General features: G+C 38.2%; 1 protein-coding gene across 2 annotated transcripts in view; it reads left to right on the forward strand.

The window, feature by feature from the left end:
- The first annotated feature begins 284 nt into the window (after positions 1-284).
- The window catches only part of BOLL (boule homolog, RNA binding protein), a 30,643-nt gene continuing 10,521 nt past the window's right edge, over positions 285-20,406 (forward strand). Inside the window, exons 1-10 of one of the 2 annotated variants that reach the window (XM_054830223.1) lie at positions 285-302; positions 2,843-2,986; positions 6,784-6,875; positions 9,062-9,116; positions 10,440-10,515; positions 14,712-14,839; positions 16,042-16,113; positions 17,093-17,140; positions 18,219-18,344; positions 19,811-19,885. In XM_054830223.1, coding sequence (XP_054686198.1) covers positions 285-302; positions 2,843-2,986; positions 6,784-6,875; positions 9,062-9,116; positions 10,440-10,515; positions 14,712-14,839; positions 16,042-16,113; positions 17,093-17,140; positions 18,219-18,344; positions 19,811-19,885 — 834 coding nt within the window. Of the gene's footprint in view, positions 303-2,842; positions 2,987-6,783; positions 6,876-9,061; positions 9,117-10,439; positions 10,516-14,711; positions 14,840-16,041; positions 16,114-17,092; positions 17,141-18,218; positions 18,345-19,810; positions 19,931-20,406 lie in introns of those variants that run through there. The other variant, XM_054830224.1, reaches the window with a different exon arrangement.

Here is a 20,406-nt window from a genome sequence, read left to right on the forward strand (position 1 = left end):
GAGGAGCGGCGGGGCAGCAGGAACTCAGCAGAGGCGTCTGCCTTCTGGGCGGCGGCGTGCGTGGGCGCTGGGAAAGGCTGACAGGGGACAGAGGTCCCTTCCTGGTCTTCCCGACCCCAGCCAGCTTTCCCCCCCGGCAGTGCCGCCTCTGGCCGCTGGGCCGTGTCCCCGCCGCCCGTTGTAGGCCTCTCTCTGCTGGTGCTCGTCGGCCAGGCACGAGGCGGAGCCGAGGAGCGCGACGCGTGCCGTCAACGTGCCGGGGCTGAGGCGGCGGCGACGGCGAGATGGAGCCCGATGGCGCGGTGAGGAGCCCGGCGGCGTGACGAGGCCGCCTTCCGCGGGGCCGGGGAGCCGCGACGGCGAGACGGCAGGGAGCGGCGGAGGGGGGGGGGGGGGGTCGAAGCGCAGCCTTTCCGCCAAAGCGCCCCTCGCTGGCCGCGGCCGTTGCGGCCCTGTTCCCGCCCCCGGGCTGCCGCCATTTCCTCTGTGGTGCGGCGCTTGGGGGTGGCCTCAAGTTCTGGTAAACCGCCCCCCTTGCCTCGGGCCTACAGCGGTACATGGTAGCTGGGAAAGATGGGCGTCTAATTTCTGACATTATAGGATACGGACTGCAAAGAGGAGGTTGTTTAGCTGGTAAGGTGGGATTAATCACCAGGCCTTTATAGTGTTTGGTTGTTTGACTGTGGATGCGTTACCATAAAAATGAAAATTCATAAGTTGTGGTGAAGAGCAGTTGTCAAACACACTAAACCCGTACTGTTTGGGGAAAAAGAAATGATAAAAAGTTTAAAAACTTGTAGAAACCCAAATGATGAGGCAAGTGACGTGCTGTTGGGAATGTAAGGAGTACATTTTGGCTGTGGTGTTAATTGTTACTTCATAGGTAAATTCAGATATTTTAGTCTTGTACACAATTGTCAGATAATTATACAAGTGGAATATTGTATTTGGTGTGAGAGATGAAGGAAATAACCTGTGTCATCGTCCTTCAAAAGTTGCTCTTGGCTGAAAACATTCCCCCTTCTACAGCCTTGGGGACTGTCGCAGTTATGACTGTTCCTTGCCTGTAAGTGATGGGGTTTTTTAGGCAGTATTCCCAGTAGGACAAATGCATACTTTCTCCTGAATGCATCAGGCTAAAGACTTGGGTTTTCCCGCTGCCCGCGATGTGAATTTGGAAAGGATTTTTGTTATCCCTAAAACTAAAAAGGTGTGGACTAAGGTGGATTTATTGTCTTTAATGGATTAATGCTGTTGTTTTGGATATTTTACTGAGAATTAGTAGGCCTAATTCTCAAGTAGCTAAGGAAATATCAAATTATCCTAGAAGGGCTTGCAGGTCAAATAAAAAGAACTTTTTTCGTAGCGTTTTTCTTCATTGTTGGTCTTCCATTTCTCACTATATATTTAACTGTCAGCCACCTTTTCTTTGTGTCTGTGCATTTTCTCCCAAAGATAAGTGATTTGTTATTATCTAGCAATGCTTAAAGGCAGAGATAAGAAATTGCTGTCCATGTGGATAAAATACTGTGCTGTAGTTAAGTGAGAGAGACAGGAGGTGAAACAGCGTAAACGAAAGGGGGATTTTGTCAGGAGGACTGTTTAAGAGCACTTCAATTTTTGCTCTAGTTTTTGAGATGCTAAAAGATAGGGATACCACAAGAAGCGAAAGAACGTTACTGTAAATTGTAAGGGTTGCACGATGGTAAGTAAAATACATGTCTCTTGAAATCCTTTCAAAAGAACAGTTGGAGACTGATAACCCTAGATTCCTACTTATAGTTTTCACTACTCTGCTTACTGTTGGTCATCTTATCTGCAGCCTGTGGCAGCCGCTTGTCTTTCACTTTGCGCTCCTTCCTTAGTGGTACTGTCAGGGCACTATAGCCCAGGAATGGCTTTAGTAAACTCTAGTTGGGGGGGGGGGAACCACAGCAATTATGGTCTTGAAGCCTGCTGCAATTCCTATTAGAGAAGTTAGTGACAGTACTACATGGTTGCTCTTCAGCTGTCATCTCACAGTTAGGGTTGACTTTGTAAGACAGTATTAGTTTGTTCTGTAAAGGGTTTCCCATGAAACGGAAGTCTGTATTGTTTCAGTGTTCACAGGTGTAAGCACAATGGAAGTTAGAACATCAGGCAGACTTTACTAAATAATGGTTTCCATAAAGTTCTCACTGTACTGCATTCCTCTCCTTTACTGGAGCAAGAGCAATCTGGTGGCTCTTTTGCAGAGGGAATTTCTGTTAGGATCACTGTGTACTGCATTTGTAGGCCAAGAGTGTTTAAATCTAAAGACTAGTCTTAAAGTGATGTTCTCATCAGTTGTAATGAGCTTGTTGATTTTATGTGGTGGAATTATAGGTGCTTGGCACTTGAAAAATCAAGCAGAAGCTGTTGCAGAGAGCAGAATTTTGTAGATGTGTGAGTGAAAGTTGGGTCAAATAGGTACTTTCTACATAGGCTTAAACTAAGGGGCTTCTAATAGGTATAAATTAATCTCTGAAATAGAGTTTGTAACTTGGGATTCATGCAGTAGGGTGCTGTGCAAACAGAAAAGATTGGGGGATTGGGCCCTAAATGTTTAATTCAGAAAAGTATTAAAATAAAATTCAAACTTCAGACCACAGTGTATTCACTAAGTTACTGAATTGCTTTAAACTTATGTTTAAATACTTTGCTGAGCTGCATTTGGAATAAAAATACATGGTTAATGTTCAGTTGTTCAGCATTTGCTGTGCCTCCCAAAAAATTCTGTATGTATTTTCTATTGAGATTTTTTATTTAATAGCTTATAATATGTAAGATTTTCAAAAATTTGAAAATATTTTCTTTCAATCAGCAGACCACAAATCAGACGCAAACAGAATCTTTATCTTCATCGCCCAACACTGTGTCACCAGTGCCATTAAATAATCTGACCAGTGCTCCAAGGTTTGGAACAGTTACTCCAAATCGCATCTTTGTAGGAGGAATTGATTTTAAGGTATTTTTTTTCTAATTTTACTACTAAATGATAGTTTGTAACCCTATAAAAATCAGTAGGAAAAAAGGTGAGACATAATCATTTGTGTGTCTGTTTCAGTGGTAAGTGCCCTTCACTATAATGTTCAAATGAACAGTAGAAAATAAAACTTTAAGCCTTGATTTACATAACTGTACTACAAAGTTGACTCTTTGTACATCTAGCTGCTAGAAGCTTTTGACATATTCTTCAGAACTTTCTCTTTTCAAAGAAGATGGCTTTTGTAATCAGCAGAGCTTACGGTAGAAAAGTATGTAGAAGTTCTTTATTATGTATAACATGTTACAGATTGCAAACAGAGCAGATGTCAGTAGCTTCAGTTCCTCTAGTGCTTTTCTTCCAGTTCATAGAAAGAAGGAGCATGTACTCACTTAGCATAGTAATTTTCTTAAAAGCAAGTGTTTTAAAACAAATAGTAAAGTTTCTCTGGGCAATTTGCAGTACTGATCTTAATTCTTGAATACTTATGTCTTTGCATATGCCTTAAACACCTCAAACAGCAGTGAATATTGAACCATTCTTACGTTGCTCCATCACTTTGAACATTTGTAGCAAGATATGTACCAGACCTTTATACCACTTACTCTCATTTTTCTTTCTCACCACTTCAGATAATAAGTTAAGTCGTTGACTTTTGCAAAATGTTGTTGGTCTGCTTTACTCTTTCTTTGTTCTCACCAACAGTATCTTCTCTGCCCTAATCCTCCTAGGCTGAGGACCTTTTCAGCACTGGCTCAGATGAAGAGGAGAAGAATGACAATTCACTCAGACTATTTTGCATAATAAATACAAGAAATTCCAGGATCTTCTGGCTCATTTGGCTGCGATAATTCAAATGGAGGTGTTCATAATTCAAGAGATATTGTATGAGGGCTTCAGTATATTTGGACTTAGCAAAGAGGCACAGTAGCTTTTTGCACTAGTAGTAAGCAAATTACTAGAGCTGTAGAAAGAACTGTCTTGCTGTTCTTCACTGCAATTTCAAAGGTTAAAACACTTCTGCATAACAAATCAATATTCTTGTTAATTGACAATTTATTCATTTTGAAGAGTCTCTTGGCTTTTTGGTTTGGTCACTGGTAGGTCAAAATCTATTATGAATCTTAACTTCAACAACAGAGGAATTAAGTGTATTTGTATCTGTAAGCATAAAGATAGATTTTAATTGGGAAAGGAAATAGAAGGTTTGAAACATCTGTAGACATTTTAGCTACTCTTCCATTATGCTGTAACTCTTTATCAAGTAGAGTCTTAAAATTTCTGTTCAAATCGTAGGATGTGTATGTCAGTCATGGATTGTGTTTATTGGGAATTTTATGGCAAAAACATTGTTTGTGGTTGTGGTTTGGTTGGGTTTCTTCCCCCCAGAGGTTGTCTTAAAGTCAGCTGGGGGGTGGGGGGGTGGGTTAAAACCTCCCCACTATTTACTTGTTTTTGTGAAAAAGGGAAACTTAATCAACAAAAAACCTATTTGCTTTCCAGCAAGCTCTTTTATCATTTTGCCAGACACTTCCATTTGGTCTGTCACTATAGCAGTGATTCCTACTTGTAAGAGGAAACATCTGGCCTCTTTAAATTTAGAGAAGGAATTCAGTAAGAGAAGTTACAGTTGGGTACATATTGGTCTGAAGAGCTCTTTCTTCCATGGGGTATGCCATATATCTTTGACATAGGTGAAGGCTTAACATTAGCCTTTCTTAAGAATCTGACAAGTGCCTTTGTCCTGTTCCTTTGTCAGGAAAAAGCAAGTTTTGAATGTGTTGCTGGCAAGCTTCTGGATACTATCTTTGTCCAGATAATGGCAAATTTCACTGTGAATCTTAGAACAGTGTTTCCTTCTTATTCTCCTTTAATACACTGCTCTGCAGATAAACCTTTGGCTTTCCAGGTTGATAGTCTTGTGTAGCCATCCTTCAGGTCCTTGAAGTATTGAATGACACTTTAAGCGCTAATCAATCTTAAAGGCTTTTCAGTTGTTTCTTGGCATGTTTTAGCTTTCAACTATTTTGTCATAGGTTCTTTTTCTCTGGTCTGTGAAGCAGCTGAGCTGCATGCAGCATAGGGATCTTAAAAGAAGCAGTCTCCCAGAAATGTGAAATTTTATCTGTAGGCCTTTCATTTCTAAGCAGATACATTTTGGTGTTCATTGGAGAAAATTTTAAGGGAAAGTAAAATCTCCACTATGAGATTTTTGTACTTTGTGCATGCTTTTTGTTACTTCAGAATGTGAAAAAGCTTCACAAGTGCTTTATATAAGCTATCAATTGTTTGACTGCACCTGTTTTTCTGCATACACAGGCTTTCACACTTGTGTTTAGGTGCAAAGTGTAATCATATATTCTAGAGAGTGGTTTTGGACTTCAGTCAATTTTTTTTAACCTTTCCATGCAGGCAGTTTCCAAGGAGAGGATGCGATTACTGGGCTTTAAAATGCTGAAGTATTACAAGTGCACTGAACAGGCATGAATCTATTACTCATCACACTGATTATTTTCTAATGTTTTAATGCCTGAATACTTGAATTAGTGAGGGAGATAAAGCGGTTTACCATCATTTCTTTCTGCTGGACTTAGAGGTTTTAGCAAGCAAGCTGCATTATTTCTTATTGTAAAATGTCTTGAGGGTAAAATTATTCAAAAAGAGCATTAACTTCATATTCTTTCCAGGTATGAAAGTTGTTTAAATTATTTTTTTTCTTAAGTTTTTTTTGCTTCTCAAACTTAGATGAGGCAGATAAGCCTTTGATGTGCAGGAGAGGATTTACTAAATTGTATACATACAGTTCAAAGTCATTCACTCAGAGGTAAAATAGTACTTCTGATGTACTTCCTTAAAATAACAAAGTACAGATGACTAGAAATTGCTTGAAGCGTATAGACATCCATGCATATAAGAATACTTCTTCCAGTGTTAGGTATAGTATTAACTATGGCCCATGTAGAACAAAACTTTAAAATCTGAAATGTGGTGATTAGGGCATGATATTTGATATATGCTTACATAGTGAAAGAAAACTGGTTCATAAAGGTAGACAAGTGTTCACATAGCTTAGATGTGCCTTTACACTAGGAACTTGTCTTCCTCCATGCATACTCAGAAGGGAACATTTTCTTCAGATTGCCTTTAGACCATTCTCCATTAAAAGGACATTTTCTTATTTAATTTATAATGGAGGCATTCCTGTGGTGTGCCTACACATATTTGCAGAGTCTTATATTAATTATACTTTAGAAAGAAGGATCATGGTATATTAGATGGATTTGATCATTAAGTCACTGTGGTTTGGTGGGGATTTTTTTTTTCATATGTAACCTAGCATATCCTTTATGGAAGCCTATGTACTCTGCTGTTCTAAAGTTTGAAAACCTTGCACTGATGTTTCATATTGCAAACTGTGCTCTGGTATGTAGTTTACAGAAAGCAAAATTCAGATCTAGTAAACCTACTTCAGTGGTCTTGTTTGTAAAGAGACAGTTGTTATGTAAATCCACTAAAAGAGGAATTTTAATATTTTAGTGGCTTTCTACCATATTACTGAGTATGAAAATAGAGTAACTAAACAGGGATGCTGTGCTCTCGCTGTGATGCTCATACATGTTCATTCTTCTCTTTTCTTATCCAGGTTTATAATTAGCTTGTAGGAAACTTTATCCTGAGTATATCCATTAAAAGTCTTATGGTAAATATTCATTGAATAACTATGCAAACCAACTTTTCTTCTTTTTTCCTCTCCCCCCCCGCTTGATTTACTCTGCTAGACTAATGAAAATGATCTGAGGAAGTTTTTTGCTCAGTATGGCAGTGTGAAAGAAGTGAAGATAGTAAATGACAGAGCTGGAGTATCAAAGGGGTTGGTATAGTAGAATAAGCATGTTGTGGGAATTGAAAATATAACAGAAAGCTGACTGAGTATAGTAAATTTGAGTATGATTTTCATAGCTCAGAATATTATTGATTTTGTCATCAATGTTCCCAGTTATTCCATGTATGCAACAATCTGCTCTTGTCATTTAACATTTACATATAAATGTCTTTGTAATTTGTATAACAGTAAAACTCTATAGTCATGTTATAATATAAGATGAAGCTGTGTACAACTAGGGAAAAAATAACGCTTTCAGTTTTTTTGACAATTTCAGTAGATAATCCAAAAAAAGGTTATTTAGTTGTTAAACATATATTTCTACTACTGAAAGCCAATGTGGAGAGGAGCCTAAGAATGGAGGAAGAGGCGAGATACACCTGATTGTCCAGAGCACATGGCAATAACTGTGATTTTTTTGTGAAGATTTTTGGAACAAGAACATAAGGGAAAAAATTTGACAATGAATCATGATTGCAGAAAAGGGGACTAAGACTGGAAGTCAAAAATAAAAGAAATGCCAAAGAGCAAATCTGGAAAAGGTTAAGACTGGGTAGTAAAGTTATTGCTAGAACCCAAAGGATAGTAAAGGAAATAAGGTAGGGAACTCTACTGCCACAGAAGGGTGGAAAGAGGCCTGAAGCAAAAAGGAATGCGCATGAGAATTTGTACCGGTTAAGTTCACTTTAGTCAGAAGTTCTCTTCTGAGCAGTAAGCCTGTGCTGTCCGATTCTCATGATTTTAAATGCTGTGAGCACTTAACATGTATCAGTAAATTACACACTGAGCTTCAGGTCTTAGCATAAGGTATACACCTGCATGGTGTGTTGGACTTCATCCTGGTCCCAGATCCATCACCAAGCCTCTTACCCTTTTACTAAATTCCAAGAAATGTCTAAGACTTGCAGTACATGTGTCCATAGAATACAATAACCCAAGAATATTCAATTATTATGCAGTTGTGATTGCTAACATATGTCTCAGAGTAAATATGTTGGAAAATAATTACTTTCAATGGTGTTGGGATTTCTATTGGAAGTAGGGTCCCAAGTTAGGAAAATACTTTGTTTTTTGAATTTGGGAATGTTTCCAAATTTCTTTAGAGAAGGCAATACAGGAAGAGCCCACAGATTTAAAAGCATAGCTGATCAGAGACTTATCAGACCTCTGTACTCAAATAAGCATGAAAACACTCAGAACAACATGTTGTATTGCAGCATTTGATCTGCTGGCTGGAATGACAGAAGCCTTCTTTGTATCTTCTGAAATCTGTCCCTGAGAAATGAGCCACAAACCTGAGAAATGGTGCATACCAGCTGCATACAAAACTACTAAAATAATTAAAGATTTGTTGATATTCAGAAAGTTTAATTGGGGGCGGGGGGGAAGATTTTTGTACATGGGTGTTGTGGTACAGACTTTAATTATGAGATCAGATACATATTTTTGCACAGGCCACACTTGGTGGCCTAGATTCTTTGGTAATGAATTTTGTACAGCAGGAGTTCTGTGTAGAAAGCCTGTTTGACTTGTTGCAGCAGTTAAAGAGGTATGGTGGAAGAGACCTAGTGTGTCATAAAATATGAGAATACTTCCTCCTTGATCAGCACAGAACTCTTGTTTAATGCTACTCATGTCAAGAATGACAAGAATAATGCACAGATAAACACTGTCTCTGCATTATTGCTTTTTCTGAGTATTCAATTTAATATAGTGGATATTGCTTGTGGAAGTGTGGAGTATTCACAGTTATTGCTGAAGTAGATGGGGAGCTGTGCCATAATGTGCACTATTAAAAAAAAAAAAAAATCCCAAGTGTCTCATCTTGGGCACCCATAATGAGTGAGAGCCTCAGATCAAAATCTTTGTTTGGAGGAACTAAAGATGTGCACTGAGTAACAAGGACAATACAGAGAGTCTTGCATAGCTTTCTACGTGGGCTATTCATTCACTGCATGGAAACAGTATTATATGACGATGTGCTTAAATACATTAGTAAGTAGACTATAACAAGAATGTTAATTTAAGATTACTGTTGTTACTGTTATCTTTATTTCTACAATTGATTTTTTCTATTAGTTTACCTTTTAATGTCACTTGTACTATATGTGAAGTAATGTACAATGTACGTAAACATGAACTTCAGAGACTTAGCTTCTGTAACTTTTATTTAGGTATGGCTTTGTTACTTTTGAAACCCAAGAAGATGCACAAAAAATTTTACAAGAGGTAAGTGGTAATCCCTGTTACGATGCTCTCTTAAATGAAATACTGTATTAGACACGAAGTAGCCATGGTTGTCTGGTCCTCTTCTGTTTGTCTTATATTTGAAGATCTGTTAAATTTGGTCTGTGTAGTTAAGATGATGTCTTAGAGAGGTCTGAGATTTATATTGGGATCTTCTGGAACAAGGGAAGGGAGTTGCCAGCTCATAGTAGAGGTCTTAGACTAAGAAAGTTACGACTGTACGTTAATATGTGGTCTATAGTACATAGAGCTGTAAAGACTATCCTTCACAATTGCTTTAATTTGCTTTACTAGAAAATCCATTGCTATCAAGATTTTGTGGGGAGTTGGGAAAGATGACTGCTGTCTCTTATTCTGACATGCTTGATTGTCAGAGATGACGTAATTCTTTTTAGGAATAATTAGATTCACTTGAAGTCTTACACACTGAAGCTCATCTTGTCATGTAACTGTTGCTTCTCCTCTTAGCTACATTACTGTCTTGATGCTCCTTGTAGAATCTCCCTTGAGAGATGGTTAGCTCTTCAGTTTGTGGGTTTTGTTTTGGTGGTTTTTTTTTAATGTGCACTCCATGTTCTGGTTGGAACGGATTGGAGACATCTGTTGGTCAGAATCTATTCATACATGTGAAGGCATCCAGATGCAGGGAAAAAAACCCAGAGAATAAGAGAATAGTATCCAAGGCTTGCAGATTGCCTTCTCCCAAATGTAAAGCTGGTTAAAATATTGAAATACTGAGCCTTTGTTGGAAATTCATGTATTAAAAATAAGAGCTAGGACATTTTCGAAGAAATTTTCAGAATGCGTTCAAAAAACATGGTTATGTGGAGCCAAAAAAAGTATACAGGTAGCAACTTCCTGAGTCAGCTACTTTTCTTCCCTTTTTTATTGTTTTGTTTCTGTGAACTAGAAGGATGCCAATGGTACTGAGTACCATTGTGGAAAAAATAGTTAATCTTTATATGTGAAATTGTCAGTTTGTGTACACGTGTGCCTTTATAAAGGCAGTAAATACAAAAGGAATGTAAAGGTAAGAAAAAATCTGCTGACAATTACAGGTATTGGTTGTTAGTCAAGAGGCTCCATAAGGAATAAGTAATATTTGAAATTACTAATGATTAATTTTGTCTATGTGAAGTCTAAGGTCAGATTGAAAAGGAATTAGTACAGCTTTTGGGTGTTTTTTTGCTGCACTGTAAGTAAAAAGCAGAGGAGTGTGAAACCTACTCTGATTTTTCTTTTCTTGGATGCCTAGATAGGTGTAGACAATACACATACTGAATGTCTTTTTTTCTTTAATTCTAGGCTAAAAAACTTAATTACAAGGATAAGAAATTGAATATTGGTCCAGCAATAAGAAAACAACAAATACGGAGTCCTCGTATGTATTTTTATTTACATTTGTACATTATGTAATTGCCACTATGAATGTAAGTTTTTAACCAAGATGTGCCTGGTAGTGCCCTGTAATAATGCTGTGCGTTGAATATGCTCAGAATGATTTGCAGTGGAAGTAAATGCATGCCAGTGTACATGTCCAAATATACAGATTTAGGATTATTGGTTCTTTTAGCTCTTTCAGTATGTTTATTTTCTTTCTTGGAAAAGATTAGGAACAAACTGAATGGAAATTTCTCTCAGTTGCCAAGTAGAATGTCAAATATAAACACATAGACTTCTTCACAGATGCTGCAGGATAAAGCAGGCTGTGCTGGTTGATTGGGTTGTTACTTATTTATATTAGCATGATCCATCAGGACTGTTGCATCTTGCTTTCTTTGGTAGAAACAATAAGGAGTTGGGTGGTTGCAGTCATTTACTTCTTAAGAGTTCTTTGCTGGAAGATAATGGAATGGATGCTGTATGTTCCTTTTCTGGCAAAGAACTTTTCAGACTGAACACTTATGTAAGAGGAGTATTGGTAAGGTTTTTGGGGTTTTTTTTCACTTGTGTTTTGGTTTTTTTGTCAGATGACTTCTTATCTTGAGCATGTATGCTGTTATGGTCTTTTGGGGGAGACAGGTTTTCTTCTAGAGAAGACGCCCTCCCCTTCTACCAGGGGCTATTTTATTTCTATAATATGCTACTGAAAATGTAGGATATAAATCACCAATTTTTAAGACAAGGTCTGTCAGGTTTTGGCATAGCAAGGCTTGCTGTTTTGTTATTGCTCAGTAAGGGCTATGTGTCAGATGTAAAATAATTCCTTTTATAAGTCCAGCAGGGAATGAACTGTACTTTTGTAACTTTGCTTCAGTATTTGTCCTATGGTACCTTTTGGAAGAGGGGGGGAAAAAACCCCACTTTTGCTCATGTTCTGTCTAAGGACAATACAGAGAATTTTAGTTTAATTCTAAAGCTTTCTTTAGTTGTTACTGTCATGTTATTGATTAAAAGTAGTTCACATGTGGACTAACACTGTTGGTGCAGACAGGAAATCTCCTCCCCTCATGCATAGGCATGCCCTTCTCCCTTCTAAGTGTGTAGGATAGTGTTTGCCCAGAGGAAATGGAATACTTAGTTTCAATTGTATAGTTGCTTTGCTTTAGAAACTATTCAGTGTGATCTTTGCTCAATCATCATCATGGGGTTATACACTTTTTTCCCCTGTGTTTTATTTCCCTTTCCATCTTTGACTCGGACTCTCTCAGCTGCATTGCCTGACTTGTGGTACTTCCTTCCTCTGACTCTTGTGCTGAATGTGTGTATTGATAGAAGAGGGGCATATCTCTTTAATTGAGACCTGGGGGAACAGAGGGGGGGGAAAAAAACCCTCAAACACTTTTTTGGAGAAGGCTGCTGTGTCCTTTTGAGATCTGTTTTTGGCCCTGTTTAACTCTGCCACTTCTTCCTCAGGCCTAGGATGGATCTGTAATACAAGATCATATTGGCACCTAGGGACGTATCTTGATCTGATTTTAGTGTATCTGCTCTCATGCTCAGCCTACTAAACTTAGTCACTAGGATACTTTGTCCTACTGCAGCTCATCTTGAGGTTCATGAAGCCATAAAAACCTAGATTTGCAGTATCACAGTAGGGTGGTGGTTCTATTCTATTTAGCAGGATTGGAGAGAGCCCATTTATTGCTGTATTCTCCAGCCTACCTGTAATCTTGTGGCTGTCTTCCCTACTATTAAGCAAAATAGTTTTTAGCTCTTCTGTCACTGTGGACCTCTTGTGCAAAGAGCCTTGAACATACTGGGAGGCCCCCTCAGTTTGCTTCTCCCCATCACCAAGTATTGTGAAAATGGGCGTTCTAAAAGCTGAAAGGTAGAAACTAAACCTGAACAACTGGAAGAAGAATGATGAATTGAATTTTGGATAGCTGTACTGCCCCCAAGTTGTTTTATTTTTCTGTCACAGTGGGTTTGATGGAGAATATTTCCTTTTCCTTTGCAAGAGACATTTTCAACAATAGAAGAAAGTTCTGTGCAGTGTACTTGGTACTTAGCAAAGTGGACAGGATTGTTGGCCATGGGATCCTGTTGGCCTCCTCATTTGAGGTATCAGTAACTACTATTCTAGATTGCTTACTGGAACTAAAGTAGCCTTTAACTTTTCTAAGGTCTGTTTAACACTATCCTAACAACCATCTTAGCCTGACCTGTCTATGGATAGTATTTCAGCTTCATTGTATCCAAGTGTCTTCAGACTTTTTGAGGAGTTAGTCAAACTCTTCAGAATTCTTAAAAGCTCTTGAATCATTGTGGGACCCTTCTTGGTCCTCCACTCAGCATTGTAGTAATCTCTTCAGTGTTGTGTCTGTCCATAAAATGGCACTTCCTTGTGGCACTTATCTTTGCAAAGATGAAAAACTAAAACTTGCTCAGTGATCTTCCTTACTGTGTTCTTCCTCAGTTTTTTGCATGCTGTGTTGCTACTTAATGATTTCAAGATTTCAATTCCAGTTACAGAATTAATTTTCCTTTTTTTCTATGGAAATCTTTTTATCTTTGGAAATGAAACTTGTCTTCATGTTTGACAAAGTTCTAGAGAAACTTGAAGTCCTGTTGTACTCCCCAAAACACAGACAGAAATAGAGCCTAGGTGATCTCAAAGGCAGTGTTTGAAAAAGATAAGCAACCTCTGCATAGGGGTAGATAACCCTTTATTTGAATAATGCTTCCTGTCAGTACTGTTAAAGTACCGGGTTTGTAGGTGGAACTCTGCTTTGGTATCAAACCATGCTCAATTATAGCTTCCACTGTAGCAGCAGCATTGCTGAGAAGTGTCTCTGTTGCTGACATCTAGATACCAGTTTGTAATTTTGCCAGGCAATGTGCCATCATAGAATGGTTTGGGTTGGAAGGGACCTTAAAGATCATCTAGTTCCAACCCCCCTGCTGCGGGCAGGGACACCCTCCACTAGACCACGTTGCCCAAAGCCTCATCCAACCTGGTCTTAAACACTTCCAGGGATGGGGCCTCCACAACCTCTCTGGGCAACCTGTGCCAGTACCTCACCACTCTAACAGTAAAGAATTTCTTTCAAACATCTCATCTATATCGTCCCTCCTTCAGCTTAAACCCATTACCCCTTGTCCTGTCACTACACTCCCTGATAAACAGTCCCTCTCCATCTTTCCTGTAGGCCCCTTCAGGTACTGGTAAGCCGCAATTAGATCTCCCCGGAGCCACCTTTTCTCCAGGCTGAACAACCCCAGCTCCCTCAGCCTGTCCTCATAGGAGAGGTGCTCCAGCCCTCTGATCAGCTTTGTAGCCTCCTCTGGACTTGCTCCAACAGCTCCATGTCTCTCCTGTACTGGGGCCCCCAGAGCTGGACGCAGTACTCCAGGTGGGGTCTCACAAGAGCAGAGTAGAGGGGCAGGATCACCTCCCTCGACCTGCTGGTCACACCTCTTTTGATGCAGCCCAGGACACAGCTGGCTTTCTGGGCTGCAAGCGCACACTGCCGGCTCATGTTGAGCTTCTCACCAATCAATACCCCCACGTCCTTCTCCTCGGGGCTGCTTTCAATCCATTCCTCACCCAGCCTACAGTCGTGCTTGGGATTGCACTGACCCACGTGCAGGACCTTGCCCTTGGCAATGTTGAACTTCATGCGGTTCGCACAGGCCTACCTCTCCCAGCCTGTCAAGGTCCCTCTGGATGGCATCCCTTCCCTCCAGCGTGTTGACTACACAGTCTTTGTGTGTTGGAAAAACTAGACTACACCTTTGTAATTAAATCATTCTGGTTTTAGTGCTTGGGTCCCGTTTCAGCTAAATATGACTATGTGGAGGTTACCAGTGAAAATCTCCTACAGTGCAAAGTTACCTCTGGACATTTGAAGATTTTTATATATATGTATGCACACACACTTGCCATATCTGTGTTTAGTAATTTATAAACATGTCATCTTTTGTACGCCTTCCTATCTACCTCTGGAGACATCCTGTAACCATCTGCTTTCATGATTTTGTTTGAGAAGGAATAGAGATGGCACTAGGTGCTCTGCCTCATGTTCTTTCCTTTGAGCATTTTGCTTCTCTGAAGATCAGAAATTATCTTTCTTGACCTACACATCTAAAAAAATAAAATTTACTGGTAAGTAAACTTCAAAATATTAATTCCAGGTTCTACTGTAATACCAGAAGCTGGTACAATGTACTTAACTACTTCAAGTGGATATCCTTATATATACCATAATGGAGTGGCTTATTTTCATACATCTGAAGCTGCTTCTGTTCCACAGCCATGGCCAGTAAGTAACTTATTTTTGTATATATGCTTTTCTGTGGACCAGGATGAACGCAGTGTTTTCAAGTTCTTCCTGTTTCCATTTTCTTCAGCTATGCCTTGTGTTTGTTTAAATGGCTTCCTTATATTAGTCTGTTTAATTTTTGTTTTTTAAATATTACTTACTTCTGTTGTTGTTCTGCCAGGGACTTTTGCTTTGATGTGACCCATTGGACAGGGTAGAACTTGAAGAGAATTTCTTGGGAAGTACAGGAAGGAGTTGTTGATCATGTCAGTTTTGTTTTGTGTTTTGCTTTTGTTGTTTGTATTTGGTTTCTGTGTTTCAAACAAATAGCACTTAGTCTTTCCAATTAGAAATAGTGCTGGCTCTTTTGGTTTCAGTTATTTACATGTTTAGTTTTCATCACTAGGAAAGTGCCTCTATAAAGAAGGTAAGGAAAAAAAAACCCTGAAAATTTGATGTTAAAACATTAATCAAATTAAAAATGTTAATACTTCTTGGTATGTATCATGCATGTGTAACAGTGCAGGTTGAGTCTTTTTGTTTTTCTCTCCATTTTGCATTTTCATATAGGGTAGAATGAATTAAAGTCGTTTTGGAGCTGTTCCTTCTGAAATATTTGCGGGAATGAGGGAGTTTCATGACATGGGAGTTACACATACTAGCTTTAACTAATCAGAACTAGATGTTGTCCTCTGCCATGGCCATATATTTCTGTCCCCCTTTTCTTTTACTGGTGTTTCTTGGACCCTCAACTGGGCTCCCACAAAACCCAGGCAGGTTTCTAGCTGGCTTAGCTCTCTAAACTGGCTTGCTGCCAAGTCGGATAAACGCTGGGACTAGTGTGAGGAAGGGAGTGGAAAAGGAAAGATTGGGTTGGGGATGTGGAGAGGTTAGGGATATGTCAGTGACAACTTAGATTGCCCTAAGCCTTTATAAAAATGTACCTATGGTCAGGGTAGTGATGGCCTAGTGCTTTCTGGAAAGAACTAAGTAAATATGCCAAAGATTTTTGTTTTGTCTGTAATGTAGGCTATTAAAAACAGTGGTTTTGAAGACTCATGAGTGTAAGTTAAAACTTGGTAAATCTGTTTTCAGAAGGGAGGGGAGGTAGTTCAGCATTATAGTACTTAAGACGTGTTCTTAATAGCAGTGACAATTTATGAAATTGCTGCATTAAGACTTGTAACTTCTTTCTTTTTAAGTCACGCTCTGTTTCCAGTTCACCTATGATGGTAGCTCAACCGATTTATCAGTCTCCTACATATCACTATCAGGTATCTATTCGAAAATGGGCTTCAGACCATCAGTATTCCTTCCAGCCATGCAGTTTTATTTGCAGCACTGTCTCAGGTCTGTTTATTCTTAGGCAATAAAAAGACTGTTCAAAATAGTCATATAAAACAGACTTTAATTTCATCAAAGGCTTCCTTTTCACTAGAATACAGTTTCTTCTGCCTACATAACTGTGGAAATGTAATAAATTTTTTCTTTGGTGTTGCTAGGCAAATGGCTTAGTACCATCCTTAACTTTTATCATCTGAGACAAACTTTTGCTCAAAGCAGGGCTGATTAGATCATGTTTCTCCGGAATTTGTCAAATTGAGTTTTAAGTATCTCCAGTGATTGAGACTTCACAACCTTTCTGGATAGCCTCTTCCAATATTTGACCCTTCTCATGATATAATACTTTTTTCCTTATAACTAATTAAAATTTTCAATGTTCCAGCCTGTGTCCATTGACTTTTGTGCTCTGAACACCTCTGAGAATCTGGCTCAGTCATTTATGCCCCCCCACTCCTTGGGTAGTTGTAGCCAGCAATAATTATCTCTTCCCACCCTTATCCTTCTCAAGGCTGAACAAACCCAATTCTCTCAGCGTCCTGATAGGTCTATTCCCCAGTCCCTTAACCATCTTGGTGGCCCGCTCCTGGATATATGAAGGAGGGACATGTTTTTAATGTGTATTGGAAAGTTAACTGCATTTTTGTATCTTCTGTTTTCCTAATTAGGCATGCTTCTTAGATGTTTCACTATTTTAGAAGCTTATGAAATGCCCAAGTCAGAGGCTGAGTGGAAGTAGACAAAACTATGTTCCTGAATTATTTGGGGGCTTATGAAAATCATATTTCTTCTTTTTAATTAAGAATTGATGATAGAGTTGAGGTAGTTTTGATTCTAGTGTGTTGGGAATTCTAGTATGTGTATGCATATGTTCTTAATCATGTAAGTAATCCCTCTTTTGTTTGAATTTAGGTGCCAACACAGTGTCTGCCAAGTCAATGGCAGTGGTCTGTTCCACAGGTAAATACAGTTCATAGTTGCAGCATTTTACCATTAGTTTGCATCTAGTTTAAAGGTATGGTGTGCTTATTTAACAGTGAAATTTCCCACTATTCACAACACTTCTGAAAGAAATAATTGATATATTTTAGCAATACATTTGCAACACTTGCTGTAGAAGGCATGAAATAGCATTTATTGAAACATCAAACACAAATCTGGTGTAAAGAAAGCATCTTCCCCTCCCTTCTTCTGGCAAAAAGTTTGTGTTGTCTAATAAGTTCTCAGAAGCAGGTAAAAACTGCAATATTTTGCCTGATAGAAGAAATTAGTATTAACTAGCTCATTGACTGATAATAACTATGGTGTTTCATTGGAGTATTCCTAGCAGAGGCATGTAGACACAGAGGTATGGTGAAATTAGACCCAGACCCTTGAAATAGGAGGCAGAACTTGAAACTGTTAACTTGGTAATTTTGGGGGGAGACTTCATCAGTTTTATGATCTCTGTAGCAGAAGAGCTGAATACAGAAATCTTGTTGCTCGAGGAACTTGAAGAGTTTGAAGTTGAAAGGAGGACCTCAGTCCCTTAAGCTTGAACGATTACAATGTGTCCTCATTATTTTGGTAGCAGCCAGCCTTGTCCAGTTACGGTCACTCTATTAGATGTCAGTCTGCTGCTTTGAAATCTGGGTGCTGAATTACAGAAATACTGTGGCTTTTGTTTTAAAACAAAAATACTGTGGTTTTAATATAACATTTTTGCAAGGGAAGATTAAACTGTATTATGGTTCTGTGATCTTGAGAGTAAGTGTCAATTTTATAAAGTTTAGGATTTCTCTAACAATGCTCTCAAAATGTAAATAAAATCTGAAAAATATATAAAAGCAATTAAAGGACATATTTGTTTTATCCTGCTACCTGACCTTTCTACCCACTTGCCCTTCACTTAGTTTCTTTACGTTATCAAAGATGAATTTGACGCTTTCTTTTAAAGCTTTATCTCTGTTTATATGTAGCAAAGACGACTGTAAAATAAGCTTTGGTATTTGTAGTGCATAAATCATATAATTTATGAAAATAATGTGCTTTATTTCAGTCTCCTGCCTCTTCACCTTCATTCTTGTATCTGCAACCATCTGAAGTAATTTACCAGCCAATAGGGATTACCCAGGAAAGTGGCTGTATACCTCCTCCTCTCCTAGTGGAAGCTGCAGTTCCTGAGGTATTTTTGTAAAAAGAAAAACAAACAAACAAAAAAAACCCAAAAACACCCAACCAACCAAACCAAAACTTACTTACAATTGAAGTGTTTATCTGTGATTGAAAAACATAATCTTTTAGTTTAAGCACAGGCAGTTCAGACCACTTATGTCAACTGTTCCCTGTACTTACCCCCACACCCATGCTGCTGCTGATAAATCATTTCAGTTGTCCTCAAGATTATCTCTTTCAGTTTTCTAGGAGGATGCTTTGATTCTGAAATATTTTAGAGGGTCACCAGTGTATGACAGACAGCAGTATAAAGACTAATCAATTTGTTTTCTTTGAAAATAATATTTAAAAAAAAATGAGAGTCACTCTTCAGAATGCCAGATCAGTTTACCTAAGCCGTAACAGTTTCTTAAAGTAATTTTTTCCTGTGTGAGTAGAAGCTTGTTTCTAAATATTCTGAAGATCAGAATGAATTAAGAGTAGTTGAATGACTAAATTTTTTTCTTTATTATTTTTTTGCTTCTATAACAATAGCATTTTCAATGTTTCTTAAGAGATTCTTAATGTACAATAAGGCCATTTCTTTATAATTGGATATTAAAAATGACAGTAAATAATTGGCTACAGAAAAACTTATAAAATTAAAAATATATTATGATTAAGTGGCACTTTCCTCTGACTCATTCCATTTTTGTACAAAGGTTGAAGAGTATTTTATTGCTACAGGAGAAGTTCCAAAACTGGTATTACAAACATCTTAAGTGGGAAATCCTGACATACCAAAGTAACTTAATTTCCCTACAAAGGTCTTGTATTATTCAAGACTTTGGTTGTTGGAGGTTTTTCTTTTTTTCTTTTTAAAGTGCATAAATGTTGGCTTTTATTGTATAATATATCTTATCGAGGTTTTCTATTTCATAAATCAGTTATCAGCTTATATAGAGAAATTTGAAATCTGTGAGCACTAAGAAAATACATGAAACTAGTTAAGGAATATTTGGATGTAACATGCTCTTAGTTCACAAGTACGTAATTTGTTGATGTTAAAGGAAAGCAGTATGTAGTAATTCAGAAAATGGTGTAAAATTCAAAGAAAAGCCTTGTATTATTTGTATGTAAATATCTTGTTAAGTGCAATAATGCTTGGAATTACACTTCAATATGCTAATCTACACATTTAAACAGTGTTCCAGTTAGAGCTGAATGAAATGCATTTGTAGTAGAGAAGTGTACTACTTCTGTCAAGGAAAGTGCTTCTTAACGCTGATCTAGATAAACTAAATTTACCAAACTTTGGTACAGTGGGGAAAACATAAATTTAAATATTGAAATTTTGGGTTTGAAAAAGGCAGTAGTTTATCTAAACGTAGCCCACAATTCGAGGTTTTAAACAATGTAAATTCATGTGAAAGGCTTGCAAAATCACAAAACTGAAACAAGCTTTTCTGGTCATTTTTTGTATTTTTTTAATACCAGCTGTATTCTGATCATGGAGTTCAAGCACCACATCACCAGCCTTACACCCAGAGTGCCATGGCCATGCCTGCACCTGTGAGTATCAAACTAAGATAGTTAAAGTAAGCACGGTAGTCAGGATCAAGGGTCAAGAGGGTCAGGGATGAACAAGTCTCTTATTAATTCATTAATAAATAAGGAAAACAGAAATGTTGCAGAGAAACTGAGATTTTTTTTTTTCTCACTCGAGGCTTTGTTATGGAGGACATAGGTGTTACTTATTTTGGAACTATTTAGGGAAACTAGAAAAAAAAGACTAGTTATTTTACAAGTTGATACATTTTTCATTTGCGGTTTTCTTTGTATTTTGAAAGAAAACGGGGAACCTTGTTCAGTTATTTGAAATGCTGGTTACATATCCTTGTCTCTGGATCTTGAGAAGTGGAATTCATTACTTGCAGCCTTAGACAAGCACCTCACACTGTGGTGAGGGTGGGGTTTTGGAACACGGAGCATGACAAACTGTGTCAGTTGGGCCCTTATGGGTGTTTTTTCTCTGCAGTTCTGATTTTGAATGGCAATTCTACAATGTGATTCTTCCATGTCACCTGACACAA

Source organism: Grus americana, chromosome 6 (genome assembly GCF_028858705.1).
Source record: "Grus americana isolate bGruAme1 chromosome 6, bGruAme1.mat, whole genome shotgun sequence".
NCBI lineage: Eukaryota > Metazoa > Chordata > Aves > Gruiformes > Gruidae > Grus > Grus americana.